Genomic DNA, 25,325 nt, shown 5'->3' with positions numbered 1-25,325 from the left:
CCATGCACGCCTGGTCGTTCAGGGGCACTAAGACCATTTCGTGTGAAGAGCCACAACGGGCTCGTCCGTTGTTGAGTTACGCAAGGATGTTTCATAGACAGAGTGAGAAACGAGCCGTTGTGGTTTTTATCAAGAACTGAACAGTCAAGCGCGCGTCTGCGGCTTTGTTGTCCTCGATACAATGGACATGTCACCAACCAACCATGTCAACCAATGGAACGAGCGACATAAGGAAATCAGGATTCACAGGCGCGCAACGAACAATTGGATTTCAGGGGCATGCTGCAAGTGACGCCGGACATGGGGTTGAGCACCAATACTGCAATATGATTGGCCACAAGGGCAGCCGCAGACGTCACCAGGGTACTTTGGTGCCGGGCCCAATCAGATCAGAAGCAAGACATTCGTTGCACATGGCCCACTGGAACCCGTCCCGCTTGGCCCCATGGCGACCCCGATCTTGACCCATCTTGTGCGTCGTCTTCAGGGACATTCTTGAGATGAACTGAGCAACGAAGGCCACCAGCCAACCGGCAAACGGCCCGCAACGAAAAAGTTTCAAGACCACGCCCGTGCTCCAGCGAAGCAAGCGCTCCCGGAGACTGTCAATCCTTTTGACTCCTTTTGGTTCGTCATGGGGGACTGATAGCGTCACTGGATGCTAGGGCCAGATTCTCAGCGATAACACCAGTTTTCGTTTCCTCGATTTCCTCCCCGAACCACCTCTAGTCTCGCTTGACGGACCTCGCTCCTATTTTCTTGTCTGTCGATCATACTTCCCATTCTCCTGGTTCACTGCCATCTTTTCATCCCAAGTCCCTCAGATTTATCATAGGGCTACTTCCTCTAATCATCTATCCATCCGCCTAATTCTGCAACCCTTCGCGGCTGGTCTACTATTCTTCCCCTTGTCCTTAACTCACAACTCACCTTTGGACACCCATCTCGCCTTCCGCTATTGTTCCCATTGTCCTCCCCGTGATACCACAAAGCAACACACAAAGATCGACGACTCCTCCTGTACCAACCATCCCACTGGCTGGGAAAGGGGTATATGTGCCTGGCCAAGGAATAATCATCTCGGCTTCTCCAAGGCTTTGTGTGGATAAACAACACAAAAGACAGCCGATGCCTTCGCTTCCAACATCCTCCTAGTCGCGCCGTCACTCTAGCTTCGGGTTCGCCTGCAAACAGCGGTCTGCGACCCATTGCTTCGAACTTAACATACCTTCCTCAGCCCTTTCCCGATCGAGTATTTCCGTCTAGGTATACCACCGATATCTTTCCACCACAAACCTCGACGCCCATAGAGGCCGTCAGATTTCACCAGCCACCATGGCTTCCTCCACAGTTCTTTCGACGCTGCCAACGGCCGTATCGACCGCGGTATCGACAGCATCCGTATCGGGATCTATATTATCAACTATATCATCCGCCTTGGCGACAACAATAACATCGTCAGCGAGTTTAACATCTTCCTCGAGTAGCTCGACGTCATCGAGAGTGCTTACAACAACAACAACAACAACACACGGCCCCGCCAAACAAATACCCAATAACGACTCAGCAGGCTCAGCCCAGAAATTCGGAGGCATCAGTCTTGTGGCCTTTCTTACTGCCTTGGCTACTTCGTTGGTCGTTTTTGGCGTCCAGATGGGACTGTTCTTGCTCCTACGACATAAACTAGCCAGGATCTTGTAAGTACCACCCACCTTGCAGCTCAGACTAGTTCCTACTAACACTTATCGCGCAACAGTAAACCCAAGACCTACCTCGTTCCCGAACGCGAAAGGACAGAACCTCCACCTGCGAGTCCATGGAACCTACTATCCACCGTGCTCAGATACAACGACCGTGAAATCATCAAGAAATGCGGTCTCGATGCCTACTTCTTCCTCCGATACCTCCAGACTCTGCTGGTCTTGTTCATTCCCATCGCCCTTGTCGTCATTCCCATCTTGATACCTATCAATTACGTTGGGGGACTCGGCCAACAGGTGATTGACACCAACACCACGGATACAGACGACTCTGACGTCCCCACGGGCTTGGATACATTGGCCTGGGGCAATCTCCGTCCAGAACACTACCGCCGACGCTGGGCCCATCTGATTCTAGCTCTTCTCGTCATTATCTGGGTCTGTGGCGTCTTCTTCGCCGAGCTCCGCGTATACGTCAAAATCCGCCAAGACTATCTCACCAGTGCCGAACATCGATTGCGCGCATCAGCAAACACAGTCCTCGTGAGCTCGATTCCCGACAAGTGGCTCACCGAGCATGCTTTGAGGGGATTGTTTGACGTCTTCCCTGGCGGCATTAGAAATGTCTGGCTGACACGGGACTTTACCAAACTTCTCGAGAAGATCCACAGGCGTGATGCAATTCATCAGCAGCTCGAAGAGGCCGAGACAGAGCTGATCCGCGAGGCAAAGCGAAGACAGTTGAAACAAAGGAGTTTGGAGGAGAAGAGGGTCCGCAAAGCTCATCAGGTCAAGACAGAATCGAAGAAGGAACGGAAACATCGTGCAAAAGCCGAGGACGATGAGGCTAAACGACGTGCCGAGGACAACGGAGGCTTAAGTGTAGGAGACCACGAGTCCGTGCCGCATGATATTGCGACGGCCGTTCACGAGGGAGAGAAGCCAGAGGGTAAGGGGCTGGACGATATCCAAGAGGGCGAAAGCGAAGAGTCTCCGCATCACGGCCCGCGGGACGGGAACGGTCTCTTCAAAGTAGGCGAAAACCTAGGAAGAGGACTCAAGAAGGGAGTTGATTTTGTTGGAGAAGCCGGGCACAACATTCTTGTCCTTCCCAAAGCCCTTCAACAGAATGTCGAAGGAGAGTTGGAGGGTACAGGCGGCTTTGACTTCGTCAAAGACGGAGTACAACCATCGCCAACAAGCTCCACAAGCTCCGAATACGACTCCAAACTGCATCCAGAAGATGACGACGCACAACCTAAACCGTCGTTTGCATCTGAGACTCCGTTGCACGCATCTCAAGCTCGCCACGCCCATACCCTCTCTGAAGCCTCCCAAGCTTCGGCGCCACAGAAGGAGTCGGACCCACGAACAATGGGTAACACCACTCGCAAAGTCTCAAACTTAAACGATATGTACATCACTGAGAAGACCAGGTGGTACGAGTTCTGGAAGCCTCCGTCGGGGGGTTATGTGTCTCCGGTTCCCCAAGGTTATGAACGCGAGGACTACCCTTGGAAGGTCGAGAGGACAAAGTGGCAGAAATTCAAGGCTGCTATCCCCTTCTACCACAGCGATATCGAGGATGTAGAGTATCCTCCCGCGTTTACGAAAGATTACGCAACAGAAAAGGAGGAAGGCGCCGAATGGGAAAAGTGGCTTTCGGCTAAGGACCGGCCTCATCATCGTTTGGCGCTCTTCGACTGGACACCTGGTTGGCTTCCAGCTTTGCCTTTGGTGAACAAGAAGGTCGATACCATCTACTGGTGCCGGGCCGAGCTGGCAAAGCTGAACCTCGAAATCGAGGAGGACCAGCAGCATCCGGAGCGGTATCCTATCATGAACTCGGCTTTTATTCAGTTCAACCACCAAGTCGCGGCACATATGGCTTGCCAATCAGTTACTTACCATATCCCTAAGCAAATGGCCCCTCGCACGGTCGAAATCTCGCCCAACGACGTCATCTGGGACAACATGGCCATCAAATGGTGGCACGAATGGGCGCGAAGTGCTCTCGTATTCGCTGTGGTGGTTGGTATGCTTATCCTGTGGGCTTTCCCCGTCGCGTGGACAGCGTCGCTGGCGCAGCTCGATGCCCTGATGGAGAAGTATAGTTGGCTCCATTGGCTTGTCGTCAACAAAACGGTTCACAACGTTATTAAGGGTGTGGCTGGTGTCTTGCCCGCTGCTGTCCTTGCGATCCTGTTGATTTTGGTTCCAATAGCACTGGACTGGCTCGCAACTTTCCAAGGCGCAAAGACTGGCTCGCAAACGACGGAGACGGTGCAGACATACTACTTTGCGTTCCTCTTCGTACAGGTGTTCCTCGTCGTTTCCATCACCTCAAGTACATTTCAGACGATTGCCAACATTACGCAGAATATCACTAGTACCCCTGAAGTTTTGGCAGAGAACCTCCCCAAAGCCGCGAACTACTTTTTCAGTTACATGATTCTCCAGGCGTTGTCAACCAGTTCGGGAACGCTTCTTCAGATCGGCACGTTGTTCATGTGGTACGTTATGGCTCGTATCATGGACAACACGGCACGGGCCAAATGGACGCGCAATACTCAACTCCCAAGCGTCACTTGGGGATCATTCTTCCCAGTTTACACCAACTTCGCCTGCATCGCTCTGATCTACTCCGTTGTGGCGCCTCTCATTTCGATTTTCGCCATCATCACGTTTGCACTCTTATGGTGTGCGCACAGGTACAACATGCTCTACGTTACTCGTTTCCGGACCGACACCGGTGGTGTTTTGTACCCGCGGGCTATCAACCAGACATTTACCGGTCTCTACGTCATGGAGCTCTGCCTTATTGGTCTCTTCTTCCTGGCAGTGGATGAAAATGATCAAGTCGCCTGCGTCCCTCAGGCCATCATCATGATCATTGCCCTTTTCTTAACCATTCTGTACCAGTATCTCCTGAACCGTTCCTTCGGGCCCCTCCTTCGGTACCTCCCTATCACATTTGAAGACGAGGCCGTTATCCGCGACGAAGCTTTCCAGCGCGCCCAGGAACGAAGACTGGGTATTATCCGGGATGACGACGAAGCTACTGCGCTCAATCGGTCAGCTCCTGGTGCGAGCGATGGAAAAGATATTGAGCTTCGGAACTTGCACAAGAGAACCAAGTCAGAAGCCGATAGCCTGTCTCGACTCGGAAAGCTTAACCCAGTCAGGGGTATCGTCCACGCTGGTAGTTGGGCAGTACGAGGCGGCAGACAGGTTCGGCAAGCGGCGTTTGGCAAGGCGGAAGACAATCTGCGCACAGCCACCATCTATCGCAACGAACGCCGCCAGAAGGACATAGAAGCACAACGGGCGATAGGAGATGCGTTGTTCGGCGGCTATCACGACGAAATCGAGGATCTTACCCCAGAGGAGCGCGACGTACTTGTACGCAAAGCATTCCAACACTATGCGCTACGAGCCCGTCGCCCCACGGTCTGGATTCCTCGTGATGATCTCGGTGTGAGCGACGATGAGATCAAGCGGACGAAGGAGTTTAGCAAGTACATTTGGATCAGCAACGAGGGCACTGCGCTAGACAGTAAAGTGCGTGTAGTGTATGGTCGCAACCCGCCTGACTTTTCGGAGGTGGACATTATCAACCTATAAGTCGGCAGCAGGTTGAGGGGCACTACTTTTTCAAAAGGAAGCAACGAGAAGCACGACAGTGGACGAATATTTGCATACATGTACTGGAAAGGAGAGGTTGCGGACGAGGAGGAGATACATACCCCTGAACTTGTTATTCGTCTTTCTTTTTTTGGCATTTCACGTACAATTCGTCCCATTGTGGTGACGGTGCGCGAAATCCTTTTTGCATAAAACTGCATTGCATCATTGTTTAGACATTATCCTTAACCTTGTGTCGTTTCATCTACGGCGTTCTTGAGGAAGCAGAAGAAGCATTCGTTGGTCTGGATATAGACTTGCATCCGGGGGTACCTTGGTACGGGGGCTTTGCTCTGTGATATATAGAACACATAATGAATCCCCTTCGAAGGGTATGATAATGAATAGCGCTTAAGACAGCCCTGTACTATGCGTACAATGACAATATATTGTGAGATCTCTGAAGCCGAAGGAGTATATCCATATATGAACTCTTTGAAAGAAGGAGTGACTTCCAAAGGTGATGGGTTGTGGATGGCCGGGAATTAGGACTTTACGTACAGCGGGCACTGTGCGAATAACGGAACCCAGACATCCCACCAAATAAAGTGGAACGCGCTTGGCATCCCAAGTTGGCAGCAGCGGGACGCGTCTGGAATCTTATTGACCGTCATTGCAACTCACTGTCAACCTCACTTCATTTGTGGACTTTGGAATAATAGCACTGCATTTACCAAGACGATTGTCTTCAACCCAACAACCCCAACGGAATTTTTGACGCTTCGCCCATTACTCACCATTTATATAAACAAAAGTCTGCCAAATAAACAAAGCATTCACTTTTCTTCTCCGGCACCATGCCTCCCAAAAGCAGCGACACTCTCACAACAGGGATGAAACGACCCCGATCCCGTCTGCAGGACGAAGAGACCACCGATGAGAACAGGGCACCACCAACATCGACACCGGGAGGAGGAATGGTCAGTGCCATTAGCAAATCCAAAAGGCAGCGACTGAGCAATGTCTTCGATCAACAAGCCATGGGCATGGGCGCATTCTCATCGCCAACCGGTCCGGCAGGAGGAGGTTTGGACCCGTTCGCGGCCAGTAGCCCCGTCCTCGGATTGCCTACTACCCCACCGGTCGTAGCGACACCAGCCGGAGTCAGGACATCAGCCCGCCGCAGCGCAGCAAAGCAGCAAGCAGCAGCAAAACAGACTCCCAAACAGACTCCTGTCGCCACGGGCAAGAAGAGGTTCATCGTCGAACGACCACCTGCTAAGAAACTGGTGTTTGAGGAAACGTGGAGGAGCCTTGGTCCGAAGACGGCGACGGCGGGCAAGGATGGCAAAGGGTCAGAAAATCCATCGCCTCCTCCTGCTAAGGTGCTTAATAGTGAGGGAGAGGAGGTAGTGGAAGGGCGGCTGGAAGGGCAGGCGAAACAGCGACGGGGAGGCAGCAAGAAGTCAAGGGCTGCGGACGACATTTACGAAGTCCCTGATGATTCGGAGGATGAATTGAAGCTTAATGGGGTGGCGGATCATCAACCGGTGAAGGAGAAGCAGCCGGAAAAGAAGAAGGGCGGCCGGCAGCGGAAACAGAAGGAAACAGCTGAGGCAGCGACTGATCCACCCCCACCCAAGAAACGCGGCCGGCCGAGGAAGGCTGACAGAATCGCAGCGGAAAAGGAGACCGATTCTGCTCCTGCGAAGGTTTCTCGACGGCAACCAAGGTCGGGAAAAAAGAAATCAGCAGACTTGGTGGAAATCAGCGATTCTGAAGAGGAACCCGATGACGCGGTCGATGACCAGCTTCTGGCGGACCTGGATTACGAGGATGGAAAGAAGAGCCAGCCGGTCGGTGAAAAACAAGAACTCAAGGGGATACTGAGTCCCCAGAAAAAGAGACTGGGTGATGATGGCGATCGATTGCGCAAGACCGTGGCCTTCAGCAGGTCTGACGAAGAGGAGGAGGAACGGGAAGGGAGGTCGACTGAAATTACGTTTGAGGACCTGCCAACGAAGAAGAAGAAGCAGGTACCCCGAGAGAACGGAGTCGAGCCTGAATCACCGACCGTGGACGACGAGGACGACGAGGATGCGGCAGCAGAGGATGAAGAGGTGGACTCAGAAGCGGATGGGAGCGATGAGGACGAAGTCTGTGTAATCTGTTCAAAGCCGGATACCAGAAAAGGTAACCAGATTGTCTTCTGCGATGGCTGCGACAAGGCCGTTCACCAAAAGTGCTACGGTATCCCTCGTCTTCCCAAGGGAGACTGGTTCTGCCGGGAGTGTGTGGAGCTAGGCAAAGACAAGGAGAAGAAGAAGGCTGTGACGTCGTCAGCTGGTGGCGTGACAGCGACGCGCAAAGAGGAAGAAACGATGGCCACGATTGAGGCGGCACCCGAAGAGAAGGTACCGGATATTCCAAACTTTGAGCGGCATCTACGATCCCTGCAGCGAGTCCTGGTCGAGCGCTGTACGGGTAGGCGGCGGATCAAGCTGCGCGGTCAGGAGGAGGCTTATGCGAAGACTTGCCAGTTGGTGGAGCAGACTATTGTGGCAGGTGAAGGTAACTCCATGATGGTTATTGGCGCCCGAGGAAGTGGGAAAACGACGGTAAGCAGCGGTCTCTGTGTTTGCAACTTTAATACATCGGTGAACTAGATCTAACAGTGAATTGCCGTTGTAGCTGGTCGAGTCTATCATATCCGACATGTCCGCACAGCACAAGAATGAGTTCCACGTGGTGAGGTTGAACGGCTTCATCCACACGGACGACAAACTGGCTCTCCGAGAGATCTGGCGCCAGCTCGGCAAGGAGATGGCCGTCGAGGACGAGCTCATCAACAAGACCACCAACAACCACGCCGACACCATGGCGTCCTTGCTGGCGCTTTTATCTCACCCTGCCGAGATTGGGCTGACACCACAGGATGGCGTGACGTCTAGGTCTATCATCTTCTTGATCGACGAGTTTGATCTATTCGCCACACATGCCAGACAAACATTACTGTACAACTTGTTTGATATTGCCCAGGCTAGAAAGGCGCCCATTGCCGTGCTGGGCCTTACAACGAGGATTGATGTTGTTGAGAGTCTCGAGAAGCGAGTCAAGAGTCGGTTCAGCCATCGATACGTGTATCTGTCTTTGCCGAAGAGCTTGCCTGCGTATTGGGAGATTTGCAAGCAGGGTTTGGTGGTTGATAAGGAGGATATGGAGGCGGAGGGGATTGCCCAGGCGGTGGAAGGCCATACTGAGTTTTCGGAGTGGTGGAATGGAAAGGTCACGGTGAGTTGCATTCCCCAGTACCTTTTCTCGCCATCCGTTTTACTTTTCTTCGTCCATTTAGAACCATGTGCTAACATATTAACGACAGGCCCTCCACAAAACCGCCGCCTTCCAACACCACCTAGAATCTCACTTCTACAGCACCAAATCCGTCCCCGCCTTCCTAACCTCTTGCATCCTCCCCCTATCAACCCTCTCCCCCTCCTCTCCGACCCTGAGGATACCTCCAGCTCCAGTGGCACCCTCCCCCTCTTCCCTCACTCACACCCTCATCACCACCGAACCCCCCGACTCCAAGCTCCACCTCCTTGCCTCCCTCTCCGACCTCGACCTCTCCATGCTCATCGCCGCCGCCCGCCTCGACATCGTCGCCCACACCGACACGGTCAACTTCGCCATGGCCTACGACGAGTACACGTCGCTCATGAGCCGGGTGCGCGTGCAGAGCGCCAGCGCGGGCTTACTCGCTCTCGGCGGCGGGTCCAGGGTCTGGGGCCGCGGCATCGCGGGCATCGCATGGGAGAGGCTGGTTACCTTGGGTTTGCTCGTGCCTGCTGCGGGCTCGCTGGGCGGTGGTGGGGCGAATGCTAAGGGAGCTGGAGCGACGCTGGGGCAGAGCGGAGGTGGCCTGGAAGGGAAGATGTGGAGGGTTGATGTGGCGTTGGAGGAGATTCCGGGGGCGGTGAAGTTGGGGAATGTGTTGGCGAGGTGGTGTAGGGAGATTTGAGTGGGAGAGGGCTCTGAACAGGGAAGATGGCAAGTGTCTTGTTGTGTCGGCATGCGGTGTTGCGGTGCGTCTACCTACCTGGTGAGGAGGAGTTAAGTGGATTAGCGCGGGCTGTGGTTTTACACACCACTGTCCTCAGAGCCGGGAAATTTACATATATAGATGTTGAATAACTACCTCTAGAGCACGTCTGTGGCGTAGCTATAGGGGAGTCTATGGATTACGGACATGTTCCAGCCGTGTGAGCGCCGTTCTCGGAATTGAACTGTTAACTACTTCCTCCCAATTTCGCTCTTATGAAAGCCGAAGCAAAGATAAATAATAATAAAAAAGCAAAAAGCTGAGCTGCCCAAGTCAGGAGTTGAACTGCCAGCCAGCTACATGCCTACGAAAATACCACGCGTTTTCTAGCTACCAGCACACTTACCACATCGGCTACTGGGAGTTGTTAGAAGGCCTAAGCTTGGGGCTTATATGGTCCCAGTGAAGGAAGGTCCTGCCTGCCGCTGGAAAGCTGAGGCCGGCGAGAATCCCGTCAAACTCGGAAGGAGCTACTCGCGTTTCACCCGGCTCTTTTCGCAGCCAACCTTGTTAGCTCTTGCATTGATCAATTGCCGACTGGAACCTATCCTCGGGAACTTCCCACATGTGATGTTTTGTTTTGTTTTGTTTAGTGGAAGGAATGTCTCGGAGCTCAGGACATATTACAGCTTGGAATGCTTGCCATACCAGTCTCGTAGGCAAGAGGTCGCCTCAGCGATGCAAACTATGAACTAGTCCGAGGTCGAACTATGCGGGTGCTGAGAAACAGCAATATGGGAATCTTGAGATTTCGAAAGCACAAGAGCATTAGATAGCATGTTTTGGCTAGAACGAACCCATCACGGCTTGCTTCTGATAAAATCTTCAATGAACATGAAGCCGAAAAGTATCCAACACTACCTCAAGAAGTACAATCTAATGCTGGTTTGTTTGTTAGCTTGGTACTCCTAGTATACTGGACGAGATCTATCCCGAATTGTCCCAAACCTCACAAAGAGATAAAATGAATGGCTAGGTACGGGTCGGAAAGGTATCAACAAGATTCAATATGGCATATCAAATTTCCAAAATAGCATATGCAAGGTAAGATCACGCTTTAATCATAAAACCAAACGTATCAATTAGATATAAAAACACCTAGGGAAGTTGATCCGAGGTCTTGAGCTAACAAACAAACCAGTATTGGACTGTATAAAATGCAAAAAAAAAAAAAAAAAAAAAAACAACAGGGCGAATCGGACGAAATTAATCTCAAAATACAAATCTAAACAAAGAAGCAAAACCCTTGGCAGAAGAACAAAAAGCAAATACCAAATAACTCGGCGGCGGGGTGTCAAGTTACACCATCAGCGCCTACAAATGCTGGTGTGAGAAAACATACACAACTCCCTCCCCCTTCACGTATAGCCATCTGTTCTCTCTTTCAACCAACCAAACCATCATGTCAGCGATCTCATCATGCCCACTCCCTAGTTAAGCCAGAAAAAGCCCCATGAAACCAGCAACAACCGCCAGCGCAGCGGCAGCGGCAGGGTAACCACGAGCGGCCCCAGCCATCACAACAGTAGGTTGAGCAGGAGCCTTGGTCCAGGTTGGCTCGGCATGCGTAACGGGAATGACCATCTCCGTAGCAGTAGCCGTCGCAATGGCGGTCTGGGTGACCCACGTGTCGCAAGGCGTAGTGAAAGAGTTCGGGGCCGGGGCGGCGGAGGCGGACTCAGCGGCGGAACCCCAGGCGGCCCAAGGGCCGTGGGGAGGACGAGCAGGTGGGGGGTGGAAGGGAGCGGCCTTGTTTTTCTTGTGGTTAGTATCTATCTACCTTTACTTGTATATCGACTGTGAGAGATAGATAATTGGAAAAAAAGAAAAGAAAATGGAACTTACAGTAGCGCCCGAGGCATCGGTGGTGCACGGGAGGGTAAGAACAGTTGAAGCCGTGACGATCACGGGAGCGCCGTTCCAGATAAAGTTGGTGGGCGTAGGGCAGACGATGGTGGTGCTCGAGGCGACAACGGCATCGTCGTCCTCACCCTCATCATCGGACTCATCCTCTTCTTCACAATCAGATTCATCCTCGGCGGCAGTGACGGCGGCATCGGCATCGGCATCAGCAGCCTGGACTGGACGCCTCATGGCTCCGGGAGCACCGGGAGCAGAAGGAGGAGGAGGACCAGAAGGAGGATCGGAGAAACCAGCAGGAGCAGGAGCGACAGCGTCGGTAGCGGCGGCGGCGGCACCGAAGCCCGCGGGAGGAGCGCTGGTTCCCCAGTGGAAAGCGGAGGCGGAGCCTGCGGCGAGGGAAGTGACGATGAGCGTGGTGAGATGCATATTGACTGGCTAGAATGAAGGAAGGTGTGCTGGTGATCTTGGGAGGAAGGAGTATCTGTGATGTCTTCTTGACAAAGAGTAACTGGTCTGCTTGGGAAAGGACGATCGTGTGAAGTGAGCAAACAGCAAAAGCCAATTGGCGGGAATTAATGAGTGACTGGAAAGAGTGTGTCTAGTAGGTAAGGAGTGACTGAGGTTGGAGGTTGGTGTGTTGTAATATGCTGATGATGATGGAACAACCTCTTCCAAGTGAGCAGAGGTCTCGCATCTTTATGGACTTTGAAGGCCATCAATCACCCCAGGGATATGATTCGGAGATGTAAACAAACCAGCACTTACATCTGCAGCTTGCTATTCATTGCTGTTTTGCTCCTAGTTCTGGGGAAATAAACACCGCGAATATCCAATGAGTTACGACTGTAAGTAAAGGGGATCAAAACATGAGGCGGCTCACGATCCCCCAAGAATGTGTCCGAGAGACACCCAGCCACAATTCATTCCACGGCCACCTTCCATGACGACTGGCCACCATAACACATTCCTGATTCTTAAATGGCAAATTCCAAAATAAACCTATGTCTGGTAAACTGTTCAACTCATTTTAATTTTGCGAGTCTAAGGCATACATAGTAGGATCGAGCACCGTCAGTGAGCCCATCTACACACTGTTGGCCCTTCATCCCCCCAACCAACAGAGACAACTCTTGTTGACCTCTGCCTTCATACCTTCTCTTTCTTTAGCTGGCCCTGCCAGCTTTCTTCTGCACACATACTTATTGATACACGGATCTTCCCAGCATGGAAGCCCAGTTTATCGTAAAGGGCTGATTATCACCTGGCTTGAACAATATTATGCAGCCCCCAAGGGCAATGGCGCCTTTGAATTTGATGCAATTGATCACCCCTTCCCTTTCCCCTAACAAACCGTCCGTTGCCTTGCCCACCCTCCCTTTTGCCGTCAGGAACCCCCCTTGACCAGTTCGTAATCCTTCCCCAAGATGACAAAGTAAATGAAGACTATATGCAGGTGACCAGCTCTCCCCATCTATGTCGCGAGTTATCCTTTGAACGCCGTATGTCTCCAAAGAAAAGTAAGTGAACCGGAAAGATGGTAACAACATTAGTAGATATTTAGCCACCAGGACAAGTGAAGTAACACGGGAGTTCTAGACTCCCTTATGCACAAGGACATGAAGCCCGCTCCACGTATCATAGGGAAGATGCTGAACGTGTTCGGAATCGGGTTTTTATTCCAAGACTTGGGTCATGGTCGATATTTTCTCGTCCCCTATTCTCGGCCACACGCATGTAGACTTCACGTGCGGTTCGACCTGCTCTGGCTGCGCTCCACCCCGCGCCCCTGGCCATGAGTGGGAGTGACCGAATCGAAGTCGTAGTTTCTGAGCGTCTGCTCGTACTTCGGGTTGCGAAGGAATTTGGGGACCGAGTCCTGTGTCTTTGTTAGCTGATGATTCCGATGGGGCCCTTTTGTTTTGAATTCAACTTACGCTCGCCATCAACTTGAAAACAGCGTTCTGAGCATCCTCAAAAAGCGCCATGACTTCTCGAAGCGTATCAATCATGGTAACGTCCTGGCCCACCGCCTTGGTCATACGTGTCGCGAGGTTGTTACGCAACTGGTGATCAATGTTGAGTTCGCACGGAGAACCAGGGGCCAAGAAAGCATTGTAGATGCCGTAGGCCTGGGCCATGATCTCCTTGATTCCATCCAAGGAAGCCGCGCTGTTGGGGCTCCTTTGCGCAAGGTCGATCGCTGCTCTGCATTGGCGGACAAATTCGTCGGTATCCAAGTAGAAGGCAAGGTTCTCCTCGCAGTGAGTCTCACGGAGGTTCTCGCGGAAGAGCAGACGCAAAGAATTTTCGTTGAGGATCTTGTCTAGGCGCTGGGTATTGGAGTCACGCGCGATGCCAACAGAGCGGGAGGCAGAGTGGCCATCGCTCTCAGAAGGCCGTCCGCGAACCAAGGATCCATTGACAAGGTCCCTGCCCTTGGCTGTAACCTGGTAGATGGCGTGCTTGGTGGGTTGGAATAGGTGGTGGCCGGGGTTTTGTTGCATGTGGGCCTTGTCTTGCTGAACGGCCTCCATGAGCTCATACTCGACGAAAAGGGAGGCGATTTCGATTGTTTCCCTGCGGTCCACTGCGGTCGAACAGTCCATCAACCAGTCCGTTGCAGCCTTTCCAGTAAATGTGTCTCGGTAGGTCCTGCCGTTCACCTTGCGTTCCGCAGCCATCTTGACACCCGTCAGACCATCCCTGTAGTCACTCAGAGAGTCCGAGTCCGCCGAGCTCACGCTCTGCTTGATGTTGAAGCCATTGGGACCAATAAACCGGCGGAAGATGACTTCGATTAGGGCGTGGTCGGTGAGCACCTTGTCAGATTGGGGATTGCGCTCCAAAATGACTATCTGAGGCAACGAGTTTCCGATAAGCTCGGCGACTTGCTTCTGTTGAATGCCGTTTCTGTTGCAGAAGCGATCCAAAATGGAGATTCCCTTGGGTGTTAGCTGCCATACGGACCCCTTCATGCTGTATACCTGTTGGTATCTGCCATCCGCAGACTCGATGAACCTGGCCTCGAGGAATCTTTGACATATCGAACGGGCCATGTCCTTGGCCATTGAGAAGGTTGTTGTGGTCGTAGTGGTCACGATGCGCGAAGGGTCCTTAGGATCCGGCATGCGGTTGGACTGCGAGAATTTGAGGGAGCCCAAGTTGTTGATGGCATCCTCAGACAGGAAGGTGTGTTCCACCTTGGTCAGACGAACGCGATGGGCGGAGAGGGGAAGAAGGGAGACGATCAGCGTCGAAAAGAGATCTTTGAAATCCTGCGCATGCAGAGTTAGCGGCAGACTATTTTGGTGGTGTGAGGCAAGTGTCTCATGGACCTTGTTTGCTTGCTCAAGACAATGCTAACCTTTGTGAACGGGCGATCGTCATCCGTCATGCGCAACAGTCTCGAGGAAGTTTGATGCATCTTGTTATCAACGCGGCCGACGCGTACGGGCAGCGGTCTGTTCGGATCGGTTTCGCTATACGGTTGAGCAGGGGGATTGGGATCCCGGGGCACTAGCGAGGAGGCCAAGTGCTTTCCGTCCTCGGGAGAAGACTTGGAAGCGGACCTGGAGCGGGAGAGATTGTCCGGGCCGGGCAGCAGAGGACCGCCAACGGTGGACTCGGGGCCGGCAGAAAGACGACCGTTTGATTGGCGTGGCCGGATTCTAGCTTCTCCTAAGCCGGCCAAGGTTTTATCGAGAGCGGCGGCGGCGAGTGCGAAAATGCCACCAGCGCGCTGGGAGCTAACAGACGGGGAGCTCAAGTGCGTCTGTTGTCGGGTTTGGGAGCCTGAAGCCGCCGGGAATGTGGGCTTGGCAACGGGATCGCGGACAGAATTCGAATTCGCCTTTGCGATTGTGTTGCCGGCGAGGGCGGAGACGGTGGAGGAAGAGGAGTGGGAGGAGGTGGTATTTGAAGCGGTTCCCGAGGTTGCTGGTGCGCTGCCGGTGTTTGCGCTACTGCTGATGCTGGAGCTGCTGCCGCTGGCACTCCTGGATTTACTGCTGGTGACGGTGCTACCTGTGCTTCGGTTGCCTGCTTGCAATGCAACTACTGGTGAAGAATCAGAGTTGGCCGTGGACGTTGAGCGGGACGATGACGAGCCTGCGGCCATCTAACAGCGAGCGGGTTAGTTTGTAGATGTAACAGGAGGATGGGCGTGCCTTGTCGGGGATGGGCAAGCGTCGGTTCAAATAAAAGAGAGATGGTCGGCTACGGCAGCCGACTGGTCAGAGCTGGTCAGAACCGGGTCCATCCAGTGTCCAGTGCTGCTCCGGCTCAATGGGATGCCGGGCTCGAATGCTACTGGAAGCACCGAACCAGCCAGGGCATCTGCAGTGGGGCACATGCGATGTGGAGCAGGTACGGTGGGTGCAGCGCTGCAGACTGCAGACTCAGGCTGTGAGTGCAGAGTGGGTTCAGTGGACCGGTCCTGGTGCAGACTGGCAAGACTGGTGCAGTCAAGTGTACGGTGGGCGGGAGTGACAAGGGGGCACTTGAGGCACACAAAGAAGGAGACTCGGAAAAGGCAATTCCATCGACGAGGCACGAGGAGGCCATGAGCACTGCGCTAGCAGCAGCTAGAAACCAAAGTGGCCCTGAGTGGATGCTCTCTCTATCTTCTCAGGCTTGCCAGGAGTTCACGATGGACCAGGGCATGCCCGTCTCGTCTCAGAGGACAAGGGGGAGTGGTGCCAGCATGAGTTTCCCCCAAGAAAAGCCACACAAGAAAAACCAGGGAAGAGCAAGGGGATGACGGGTAAAAGGGTAAGGTAGGGACGCCGTGGTATCAAGATGGACCATTGTGAAATTCAGGTGGATGCCACTAAGTGAGCAAGTGAGCACTCCCATTGGCATAGACCCAGGCTCCCAGCCAGCCTGCGGACCTGACAAAGGGCCGGGAAAAGAAACAACTGAAAAAAGATACAGGAAGCAACGGTGGAGGAACACCTACTTTTCCGCCAATTGTCCAAGACTGATGGATCACGCCCTCGTACGACGACTTCTCTGAACCTGTCTCGCCTGTCACTTGCCGTTGGACGAAACCCCGCCGCAGCCTGCGTCTGTTATTGTGCGAGCGAACCGTGTATGGAGGCCCAAAAGCACACGGGAGGACCGCCCAAAAGTCTGCGTGAAAGGACGAGGGCGACAGAAGGAGTCTGAGACACCTTGCACGACCGCACCGATCACCTAAGAGACAGGCGCACCCGCTGCGTCGGTGTTGTGATGAGCGAACCCCTGGGTGAAGCAGGCGGCCGAATATGAGCTCCTGTCACGAAAAATCACACTCAGTCTGCGGTTGGAAGGAGGGTCGGGACGTCTGTCGTCGTGGTCTGTGGCTTTTTTGAGAATAGAAGGCGCAGGATGACCGCGGAGCGAAAAGGCGTGCGATAGGTGATAAGTTGACCAGGCTTGGTTACGCGTGGACGTTCTCTCTTTCTCTGTCTTTCCCTTGGCAAATTTGCAAGGCAGGTGTAGACTTTAAAGTAGGTAAAACGCCATGGAGCAAGAATCGTCTTGTGTGAAGCCGAGGGATTTCAAACGATGCAGTGTCGAGTTGAACGTGGCCGGGTGTCACGATTGTGAGGTTACTGTCACAGTAACGGCAACTTCGTCAACGCAGGTCGACGCAGGAGTCTGTCGGCCGCACTATTGAGCGGGGCAAGTACACCGGGGTTTGCTGCGCACACAGTAAAAAGGTAACAAAAGGTAGTTGAACGTTTGCGTTTTCATCTCTATGTGATACCTACTACCTCTACGGGAGCTCACCGCGATCATGACAGGAAGCAAAGATGAAATGGAAGTGAAGCCTCCCGTCTTCCGTCTCCCGTCCGTTAAAGGTACCGCATTTGCGGATCGTGTCGCGTGGCAATGGCATGGCTGCAAGGTATGCAGCCGAGATGCCAAAGGGCCACCGCGACTCCCTTCTCGTCTGATCGCGTTTTACGGAAACCAAACTGGCCAAACTGGGCCAAACGAGCCTACCGCGTTTACACACTGTACTAGTGATGACTGCGTATTGTATTGACCACCGGGTAGAGTCGACTTTTTCGGAATCCGGAGACGGGGGAGGCTCTTGCTAAGCCGAAAGCCGGTGGTGGTTACCGTGGTTGAGGCAACGGTTAACATATCCCCGATACGGAAGTACACGTGTGTCAAGGTTCAAGCGGTAGTCGGTTAGTTGCGATGAAATCATCACCGTCCTTTTCCCTTTTTCGAGTGACCGCTTCTGCCTGCCCATTTGCTGTGGTTTATCTCGGGCCTCGGCACTCGCAAACGGCGATGCGACGCAAAGACACTGGAGACTGCCCGGCACGCGGTCGAGTGGGATGGAGTCGCGGAGTCGAACTCTTTCTGGTGTGGAGTTTCCTTTCCCAGAAGACGCTACTGCATATTTGGCTCCGTAAAGCCCACACAGAGTCTCTACTCGCCTGCAAGATAACCATGAGCTTGATGTGGAAAGAACCGTGTACCGGAGACTCGGAGAATGGATTGTGGGAGAAGGGATCATCATACTAGATCAATGCCTCACCATGTTGCCGGACTGCTTGAATGCGATCGGTAGCAGCTTACAAGGGTCAGATACGGGTGTATTGTGAGCATATTGTGAGTTTGAATACAGACTGAACGCCTGCACGGCTTCTAGAGGAATCATCTGGCTCACATATGATATGAGTTAGCCCGGGAGGAGCTGCTGAGAGATTGGCAAGAAACACACAACTGGCGAAATCTTCAGGACGAAAAGGAAGTTCGTTGCAGGGTGCAAGATCTGCGCGTGGCTCCAGGGATCTTTTGCAAACCACGCCATGCTAGGGATCGATAGTTTCTGAAAAAATGGCATTTTTTCCGAAAATTTCAAATTTCAGAAATTTCATTCTTTTTATTGGCCCGTGCCCTCTCCCCTCCTCCCTCCTCTTTTCTTCTCCAACCTACTTTCTAGTATTTTGACGAACTTTCTTGAATCCCTTTATAACTAGCGATAACCCAGTAATTAAATTACTATGCCCCCGGTTCGTAACCCTAAAAACAAAGTTATTGCTACCCAGTTTGAGCTTATCGAAGATCCTGGTTGCGTAGCTCCCATCGCGCGATATATTTATTACAATAATTGCTAGATTAATAATATTACCTGTTTACGCAACTATTTTAACAAGTGTGAGGTATATTGCTTTTACGAGCTTTATTAGTAAGTTGAGAATTGTAATGATATTCACTACTATACGATTTAGTTTAATAGCCCTTAGAAGAAGAAGATCGATTAGTATATAGTTGAAATAATATTATTAGATGGGCGCCCTTTTAATTTATTTGAAAGCTCCCCTATAAGGGCTTTTCTATACTTCATTATATTTATTTATACCCCTCTTAACGTTGCTGCTATAGTTAACGAGTGGTTCCCCTTTATTTATAGGTAAATGAAGGTATATATTATTAATTAATATATTCGTATTACTTCTTATATTAATATTTATTCTAATAAATTTAATAATTACGTTAGCTATTATATTATTAATATTTCTTTTATTTCTGCTAGCGGAACCGTATTCTTTTGGATTAACTGCTATATTGAGGTAGTCGAGTATATTATTACGAACTTCGCCGGTATTATTTTAGATATTTATAACGAAATAATTAATAACCCTGCTAAAATTAATAGTTTTATTATTAATATATATACCTTTGCCCAGCGTATAATATTCGAATTTACTTAAAACTAGTTTAAAATATCCTTTGTAGTACTATACGATTTATATTCGTTGTAATTGCTAATAAAAGACTTAATTACTATCGAACCCTTTAAGTTACTCGCTTAATAAATTACGGTTATTATTAATTTTTTTCGTACTTCTAAACTATAATTTGCCCGCCTCCGCGGATTTATGCTTATATATTGTAGTAAGCTTACTACTATTTTAGTAGAGTAAATTAAAGTTAATCTTTTTATTATGTTTTTAATATTATAAATTAATTAAATTAGTATAATTACCTGATGGAAGTTATAGTACCGATCCGTATAGTCGATCTAATGTACTAAAGTAATATTATAAGCCTTTATTCAATAAGTACGTTTTAATAATAATTAGTAGAATAAATTACCCTATATTACCATTAGAAGAGGAGGAGATGGGGACGAACTTATTAAATTTTAATCTATATTCGAAATTATTAAGAATATATAATACTAATATAATTTCGATACCTTCGCGAAATTTATAGCGCCGGTTTATAAAGCCCAATTAATATTAGAGGCGGATAGATTTTACGTCGGTTATATTATCCGTCGCTAGGTTATTATTTATATTATTTAGGATTAAAATAAGGTATTCTTCTAGCAATATGGTAATTAGTATTAGGATAAGTTAGTAAGGCTATATATATTATGTAGAATTAAGTAATTAATTTAGTTGAATTAGTTGGGCTTCCTTTTATACCTTAAAATTATATATAAAAAATTCGCTGCTATTTACCTCCTTACTCCTAGAATTACCGCTATAGTTTTAGAATTTATTAAGTAGTATATTTATACGTTGCTTAATATTATAGACGAATAGTTTTTAGGTAATTTCCTATCTTTTAAAGTTTGTAAGGGTTTTTACACGCTTAATTAAAATTTAGACCTATTATAATCTCGATTTTAAAAGATAATAAAGTATAATATTAAATAGCGGCTCTATTATTACCCTTCTCGCTATAAGGGTATTTAGTACGCCCGCTAATAGTATACTATATAAGCGAACCTTTTCTACTACAAACTTTCTAAAGAATCCTAAGCGTAATTGCCTTACTACCAATAAAATAAATATAGCTACTTTCGTTTATATAAATGGTAAGAAATTTAGAAACCTTTACTAATCGTTTACTAGCCTTATTATACCTTAGAGAGACGAATTACTATTGCAAATCGAGGAGTAACTATACAATTATATATAAGAAGGCAATTAAATTAATAGGAGGTAGGAGGAAGAGGCTAGAAAGTAAGAGAGGAGGCTATTTAAATAAGGGAGATAGTCATTAATATATGGATTTGTACTAGAAATGCTAGAAATATAGTAATTAATATAAATACTAGACCTAGTATTTATTATTGAATTAATCAATTTGAATTCGATTTCGTCGATTTTGCTAATTTAAGCCAGTTTGTGTAGCCAGTCTGATAGCAAAAAACGATATTTCAATTACGTGGCCTGAAAATATGGAAAGGAAGGCCATTTTTTCAGAAAGTTTCACGAAATTTCTGAAATTTCTAATTTCAAGAATTTCGAATCGACCCCTACGCCATGCTGCTGCTTCAGATGGCAGGTCTTGCAGCAGTTATTGATACTGTGCAGAATACGGAGTACGCCGGAGAACTGAACTAATAATTGCATACCTGCGTTCTATGGGCAACCGTACCTCATTTCCCTCGGCATCATTGGCCTGTTCCTCACTTCCCAAAGGCCTTTATTGGAAAAGCGAACGTCCCAATTCATCACTGAAATGCCATCAACGATTTATGATTTTAAACCTGTCATCTCGCCACGATATTTCCGCCGTGTTGTTTCCATTGTTCACTTTGTGATTGTCCTATACCTCAGCAGCGTCGTTGGCCTAGTGGCACGGGTAGTTTCTCGCCAAGCCACAACGAAACGTGCGTGCCGGCGGTAAGAGATCAATTGCTTGTCGCTTTCCAGGTTATAATTATACACGAAACATGATGTCTTATCAGCATGAATTGATCATTTTCTTTACAGATCTCACTGGAAGTCGGGCAATTGATGAAAAATGCCCGGCAATGTCAGATCTCATCCATCATGTGACCACTTACGTAAACCACAGGAACACGATCAACTTTCAAGAAACCATTCCCCAGTTCGCCCAGCTCACGTTTCGCTGTGACATCTCACACATTTTCCTCGCTGAGAACGACGATAATGACGAGGTGCCAATGGTGGAAACGGTGTGCCAATGGAGCCCGATGAGGGAGTGGCTACGGCGTATGTAGATGGGTGTAGATGCCGAGGCGGGAACCGGTGCCAGCATGGAACCCTGCGCAAAATTTGTGGGCTCTGCGAAATTTTTACAATGTCGTAATTATGAATTTGTGGATGGTTTTAGACGGTGCAAGGCAAATCCCGGTTTGGCAAGCAGTGCACGTGCCTTCATTTTGATTTGCTTCAATTGCTTCAATTCCCGCTCAGAATCAGTTGAACAAACGGTGGGAAAAGGGTTTGCGCCATCGATACCGCTGTTGTATCTTTGAGTTATAAACCGTCGGGGCCCATCTTACTTGGGAGTATTACGTCCTTCGCCGTTTGGTCCTTTCCTTCTTATTCTGCATGGTGCGACGTGAGTCTGGGATCGAGACAAGTCAAGGTTTTGGGTGATATTGCGCAGGCGGTCGGAAAAGGCTGGACGGCGGCAGCGCCTCCACGTGTGCAGAAGCATGCTGTCAACCGAACCTGGAAAAGTTGATCCTACACACACCACACCCGCAGTCCGCACACACACACGCACACACTGCATGGCGCTGAAACTCACGTGGAAAAGTGCTCACAGCACGTGGAAATCATCCCGAAACCAAGACGCCTCAGACTCTGGCAGCCAATGACCACAACGCATTTGCAGTGCGTTCTGCAACAAAAAGGCAACACATTGCGGCTGGTGCGGTGAACAGGGGCTGGGCACAGGATATGCAGCCGCCAAGCGTGGTAAGAGATGTACAGCATGAAATGGATATCTCCTTACCGCCAATTACCTACCTCCATTATGCGGCATGAACCTCTTTCCATCAAGGGACGCATCATGCGTCTTGCCTGTTTACACAACACGAACGTACCTCTTAATTGCTCAGTGGTGCGAAGCACGGTACCGGATTCATTGCGATCTTTTACTGCATGTTCTTATCTCCGCTTAACACGCACGCACGTGGATGAGTGCGGGCTGCAATCTGTCCGCGACGTAACGAGGTGGCATCAGGAGAAGCGGGGTCACCGTTAAGAAGGTCAAGATTTACTTTGATCTTGTCCTCGGTTTGGAGAGATGGCGGGAGCTATATTACTATATGTAAGATCGGGATACTACTCTACCTTGTAGTGTTGTCTCGTATCAGCAGCATTTGCGAATTGGCGGCAAGGTAAAAACGTGACGAACAAGTTGGACAACTCAACGACTGCTTCAAGACCCCGCGCGGTAAACAGGATCCCATGTTCAGGGTCAAAACTATAATTAACCCGACCAGGGAGAGAAAGATTTTAACTTAAAACGTCCAAAATCCGATGGACAGGGCTTCCCCTTTTTCGCTCTCAAATGGGAAAGGACCAAGACGTCTGCTTCTGGCTCCACAAATCTGGAGTTTCGTCAGTCTCAGAATTTTAACGTGCCATTTCTCTGCTGCCTCTTCGCACGCTTTCTTCCACATTGGATCTCAGCATCATCATTACGCGGCTGGCCCATGTGGTGAGTATCCACCGTTGGCGAGCTTATCGACGAGCCTCTTCCCTTTTCCAGCGCTGCCAAGGGACTGACTCTGGAGATCCTCAAGAACACCCCAAAACAGTTGCGTAGGTGAGCGAGCATTGCATTGTCATGAGTCGGCCACCAAGAGATTAATAATCAGGGTTACTTTTGGCCTACACCGCTTCTACTCACTCAAACCGGTAATACTCGAACAAGTATAGCGCTATAGTCTAGTCCTGATCGCAATTGATCGCATACATGCCAACGTGGCTGTTCAGATGCTTGGGACGCTTGAAGGACAGACACTGGTGGAATTGCTAGCGGCTTTGCACTCCCGTGCTGGACTTTGCTACTCTCAGTTAGATCCGGATCTAGACAGGGGTTGAGTAAAACCGGTTCGAGTGAGTAGATGCGGTATCTCACTGCGACTGGGTGCTGCCGAGGGTGTTAGGACTCGGGCTTGGCCGACCAACCTGCCATCCCATCTCTGCCCACCCTGCCATGCCATGCCATGCTGCCGTTCCTGGCTGGCCATTTTTGCTCTGTTTCTAGAAGCTCAACCATTTTCCATGGCCCCACAAGTCAAGATTGCACCCGATTTGCCACGGCGACAGAAGCCATGGCCGTTCTCGGACGAGGTAAACTTTGACGGGTGTGGGGGAACGTCGGGGCCTGTCGCTCATTGTGATTTGACTAATCCAGCGCTCGGGACGATCCCTCTTTTCGAGTCCAGATCGGACGGAAAACTGAACAGATGAGGCGAACAGAAACCTTCCGAACGATCAAACACATGGCAAGCCGCCGCTCGAAAGGGGCAGTTGACACACGACCACGTGGAACTCGAATCCCGGCCTCAATCCCGCGAGCCTCCGACCCTGAAAATCTTGAAAGCATGGAGGCGGAACGTCTCGCCGACTCCGTGAAACAACACGTCATATGGTCGTTGGTGTCCGCTTCCATCATTGCGTCCCTATCCGTCTCGGCCTTCCGGACATGTCTAGTCTTGTCTTGTTAACACACAAAATCACCATGCGGTTCTATCTTGACGGGTTAGTGGGAAACTCGCCACCCCCTGAGGACAAAATGCAACTGTAACCACGCAATAGCAAGGGCCTTCGCAAGCAACCACCTGGGACAGAAACTGCAATCGAAAGCCTGGACGCGTACCCGGACTCGATGCCGTAGCCCTACATAGGAAAGGCGATTGGTTGCACTTCTGGACTCTCGACACAATGAGAAGCCGAATGCCGCCAAAGACCGCCCGCGACAACCGGTATCGCGAATTCGGGATGTTCATCACTAGCTGGCCGGCCATGACGATCGTCACATTTCTCTCCGGGCTCTCCCGGATTCGCAATGTTTGCGCAAACGGACCGATGCGAGAACCAATTCCATGGCCACGGACTCGTTGACTGATTGATTGCTTGACAGGCTCCAGCGGTTCCGAAATGTTGGGACCGTTGACAGGTCCGATGGACTGCCTGTAACCCAGTACAAGCTGACGCACCGAGTTGTCTATCGTAGGTCTTGGCAAGGGATTATCCTCCAAGCACACCATTCAGCTACGCACGAGCAGTGGCAGCAACAAAAACAATCGTGGGATCCCATGGCTTCAAAATTCAAACGGCGCCCAGCTTTCGCGATTTCTTCGGACCTGAAACAAAAATTTTCTTTCCTTCTTTTTTTCCCGCATCGCACGTGGCCGGGTGGCGTGTTCTTGACGGTTCCAGAACTTCGGGTGCTACCACTACACGTGGGATGGCTGGGCTAGGCAAGCAAGCGAGAACTTCCTCGGATCCATTTCGACGCGCAAAGAGGCTACGGTAGCCTGGCTTGGGTTGAGTCTATGACAGTATACTATCTACTTGGCGAGAGAAGCGGTCATTGATAGGTACGAACAGGTCTGATCTGAACGGTTCGTCCTGTTGGTTGGCGCAAAAGCCACAATTGGCTTCCGATCATGATATCATTACCTCTAGTGCTTACACCCCCTCTCTTGTGCTGGCAGGAAGTGTGGCCTAGACATGGCCATCAAGTCTTTTGGACTTCAGCTAGCCATCAAGCGAAATCCCAAACTTAGGGCGTGTTTGTCTCCCCTGAAATGGCCTTCTGAAGTGGGTTTTCTGAAATGGTTAATTGGGGAGTTTGATGAAAGATGATTGGCCACAAATCGAAAGTGGGACTCAGAATTTCAGAACGGGGATTTGTGGAGCAATTTCAGTACTGAAATGTTCAGAGGTTTCCAAACAGCACTCTGAAAAAACGGCTCTGAAGACTTCAGAGCCACATTTCAGGGGAGACAAACACGCCCTTACTGATGTACTGGTACGCATTCCCTCTTATCCGAGATGGCGGCGCGGCGCCGCTTATACCATAGCCACCGGATATATTTCTGTTGGGTTTCAGACAAGGGCGCAAATGAGATGCACAACTGAGGCTTTGGCGAAGCACAACAAGTCAGAAATGACACAAAAAAAATGTGACGGTCATATCTTGTCTCGTGGTGATTAGGCAGGCTCGGCCGCCTGCATCGCCCGTGTGTCGGACGAGACGGATCCACTGCCATGCTTCATTGACAACCGGGAAAGGAGCTGCGCCGT

At 50.3% G+C, this 25,325-nt stretch overlaps 4 protein-coding genes across 4 annotated transcripts; 2 read left to right on the top strand and 2 right to left on the bottom strand.

Annotated features, from left to right (window-relative positions):
• Window positions 1-1,335: 1,335 nt before the first annotated feature.
• Window positions 1,336-5,324, top strand: B0H65DRAFT_433403 (uncharacterized protein; the record flags this gene model as incomplete). The annotated part of the gene is made up of 2 exons (XM_062825067.1): window positions 1,336-1,697; window positions 1,757-5,324. The coding sequence occupies 2 exons, from the start codon at window positions 1,336-1,338 to the stop codon at window positions 5,322-5,324; spliced, it is 3,930 nt and encodes a 1,309-aa protein (XP_062678676.1).
• Window positions 5,325-6,002: 678 nt separating this feature from the next.
• On the top strand, window positions 6,003-9,586 carry B0H65DRAFT_500532 (origin recognition complex subunit 4 C-terminus-domain-containing protein). The gene is made up of 3 exons (XM_062827832.1): window positions 6,003-7,942; window positions 8,016-8,615; window positions 8,704-9,586. Exons 1-3 carry the CDS (start codon window positions 6,182-6,184, stop codon window positions 9,340-9,342), a joined length of 3,000 nt encoding a protein of 999 aa, XP_062678675.1. The 5' UTR covers window positions 6,003-6,181; the 3' UTR covers window positions 9,343-9,586.
• Window positions 9,587-10,613: 1,027 nt separating this feature from the next.
• Window positions 10,614-12,120, bottom strand: B0H65DRAFT_560533 (uncharacterized protein). The gene is made up of 2 exons (XM_062830148.1): window positions 11,269-12,120; window positions 10,614-11,172 (listed from the first exon to the last, which is right to left on the bottom strand). Exons 1-2 carry the CDS (start codon window positions 11,710-11,712, stop codon window positions 10,858-10,860), a joined length of 759 nt encoding a protein of 252 aa, XP_062678674.1. The 5' UTR covers window positions 11,713-12,120; the 3' UTR covers window positions 10,614-10,857.
• Window positions 12,121-13,027: 907 nt separating this feature from the next.
• Window positions 13,028-15,403, bottom strand: B0H65DRAFT_432691 (regulator of G protein signaling domain-containing protein; the record flags this gene model as incomplete). The annotated part of the gene is made up of 3 exons (XM_062825024.1): window positions 13,028-13,162; window positions 13,221-14,561; window positions 14,651-15,403. 3 exons carry the CDS (start codon window positions 15,401-15,403, stop codon window positions 13,028-13,030), a joined length of 2,229 nt encoding a protein of 742 aa, XP_062678673.1.
• Between the last annotated feature and the right edge of the window lie 9,922 nt (window positions 15,404-25,325).

The sequence above is a fragment of the Neurospora tetraspora genome (genome assembly GCF_033439725.1).
Source record: "Neurospora tetraspora strain CBS 560.94 chromosome Unknown B0H65scaffold_7, whole genome shotgun sequence".
Taxonomy (NCBI): domain Eukaryota; kingdom Fungi; phylum Ascomycota; class Sordariomycetes; order Sordariales; family Sordariaceae; genus Neurospora; species Neurospora tetraspora.
The sequence above is the reverse complement of the archived record's forward strand: the minus strand, read 5'-3'. Positions and strand labels throughout refer to the sequence as shown.

What these genes read in the sequence shown, in the direction of transcription:
- B0H65DRAFT_500532 (XM_062827832.1), top strand. Translation starts at nt 6,182, where the DNA reads ATGCCTCCCAAAAGCAGCGACACTCTCACAACAGGGATGAAACGACCC. An exon ending in GAGGAAGTGGGAAAACGACG is followed by an intron (nt 7,943 to 8,015) that starts GTAAGCAGCGGT and finishes TTGCCGTTGTAG; the next exon opens with CTGGTCGAGTCTATCATATC. An exon ending in GGTGGAATGGAAAGGTCACG is followed by an intron (nt 8,616 to 8,703) that starts GTGAGTTGCATT and finishes TATTAACGACAG; the next exon opens with GCCCTCCACAAAACCGCCGC.
- B0H65DRAFT_560533 (XM_062830148.1), bottom strand. Translation starts at nt 11,712, where the DNA reads ATGCATCTCACCACGCTCATCGTCACTTCCCTCGCCGCAGGCTCCGCC. An exon ending in CCGATGCCTCGGGCGCTACT is followed by an intron (nt 11,173 to 11,268) that starts GTAAGTTCCATT and finishes AAGAAAAACAAG; the next exon opens with GCCGCTCCCTTCCACCCCCC.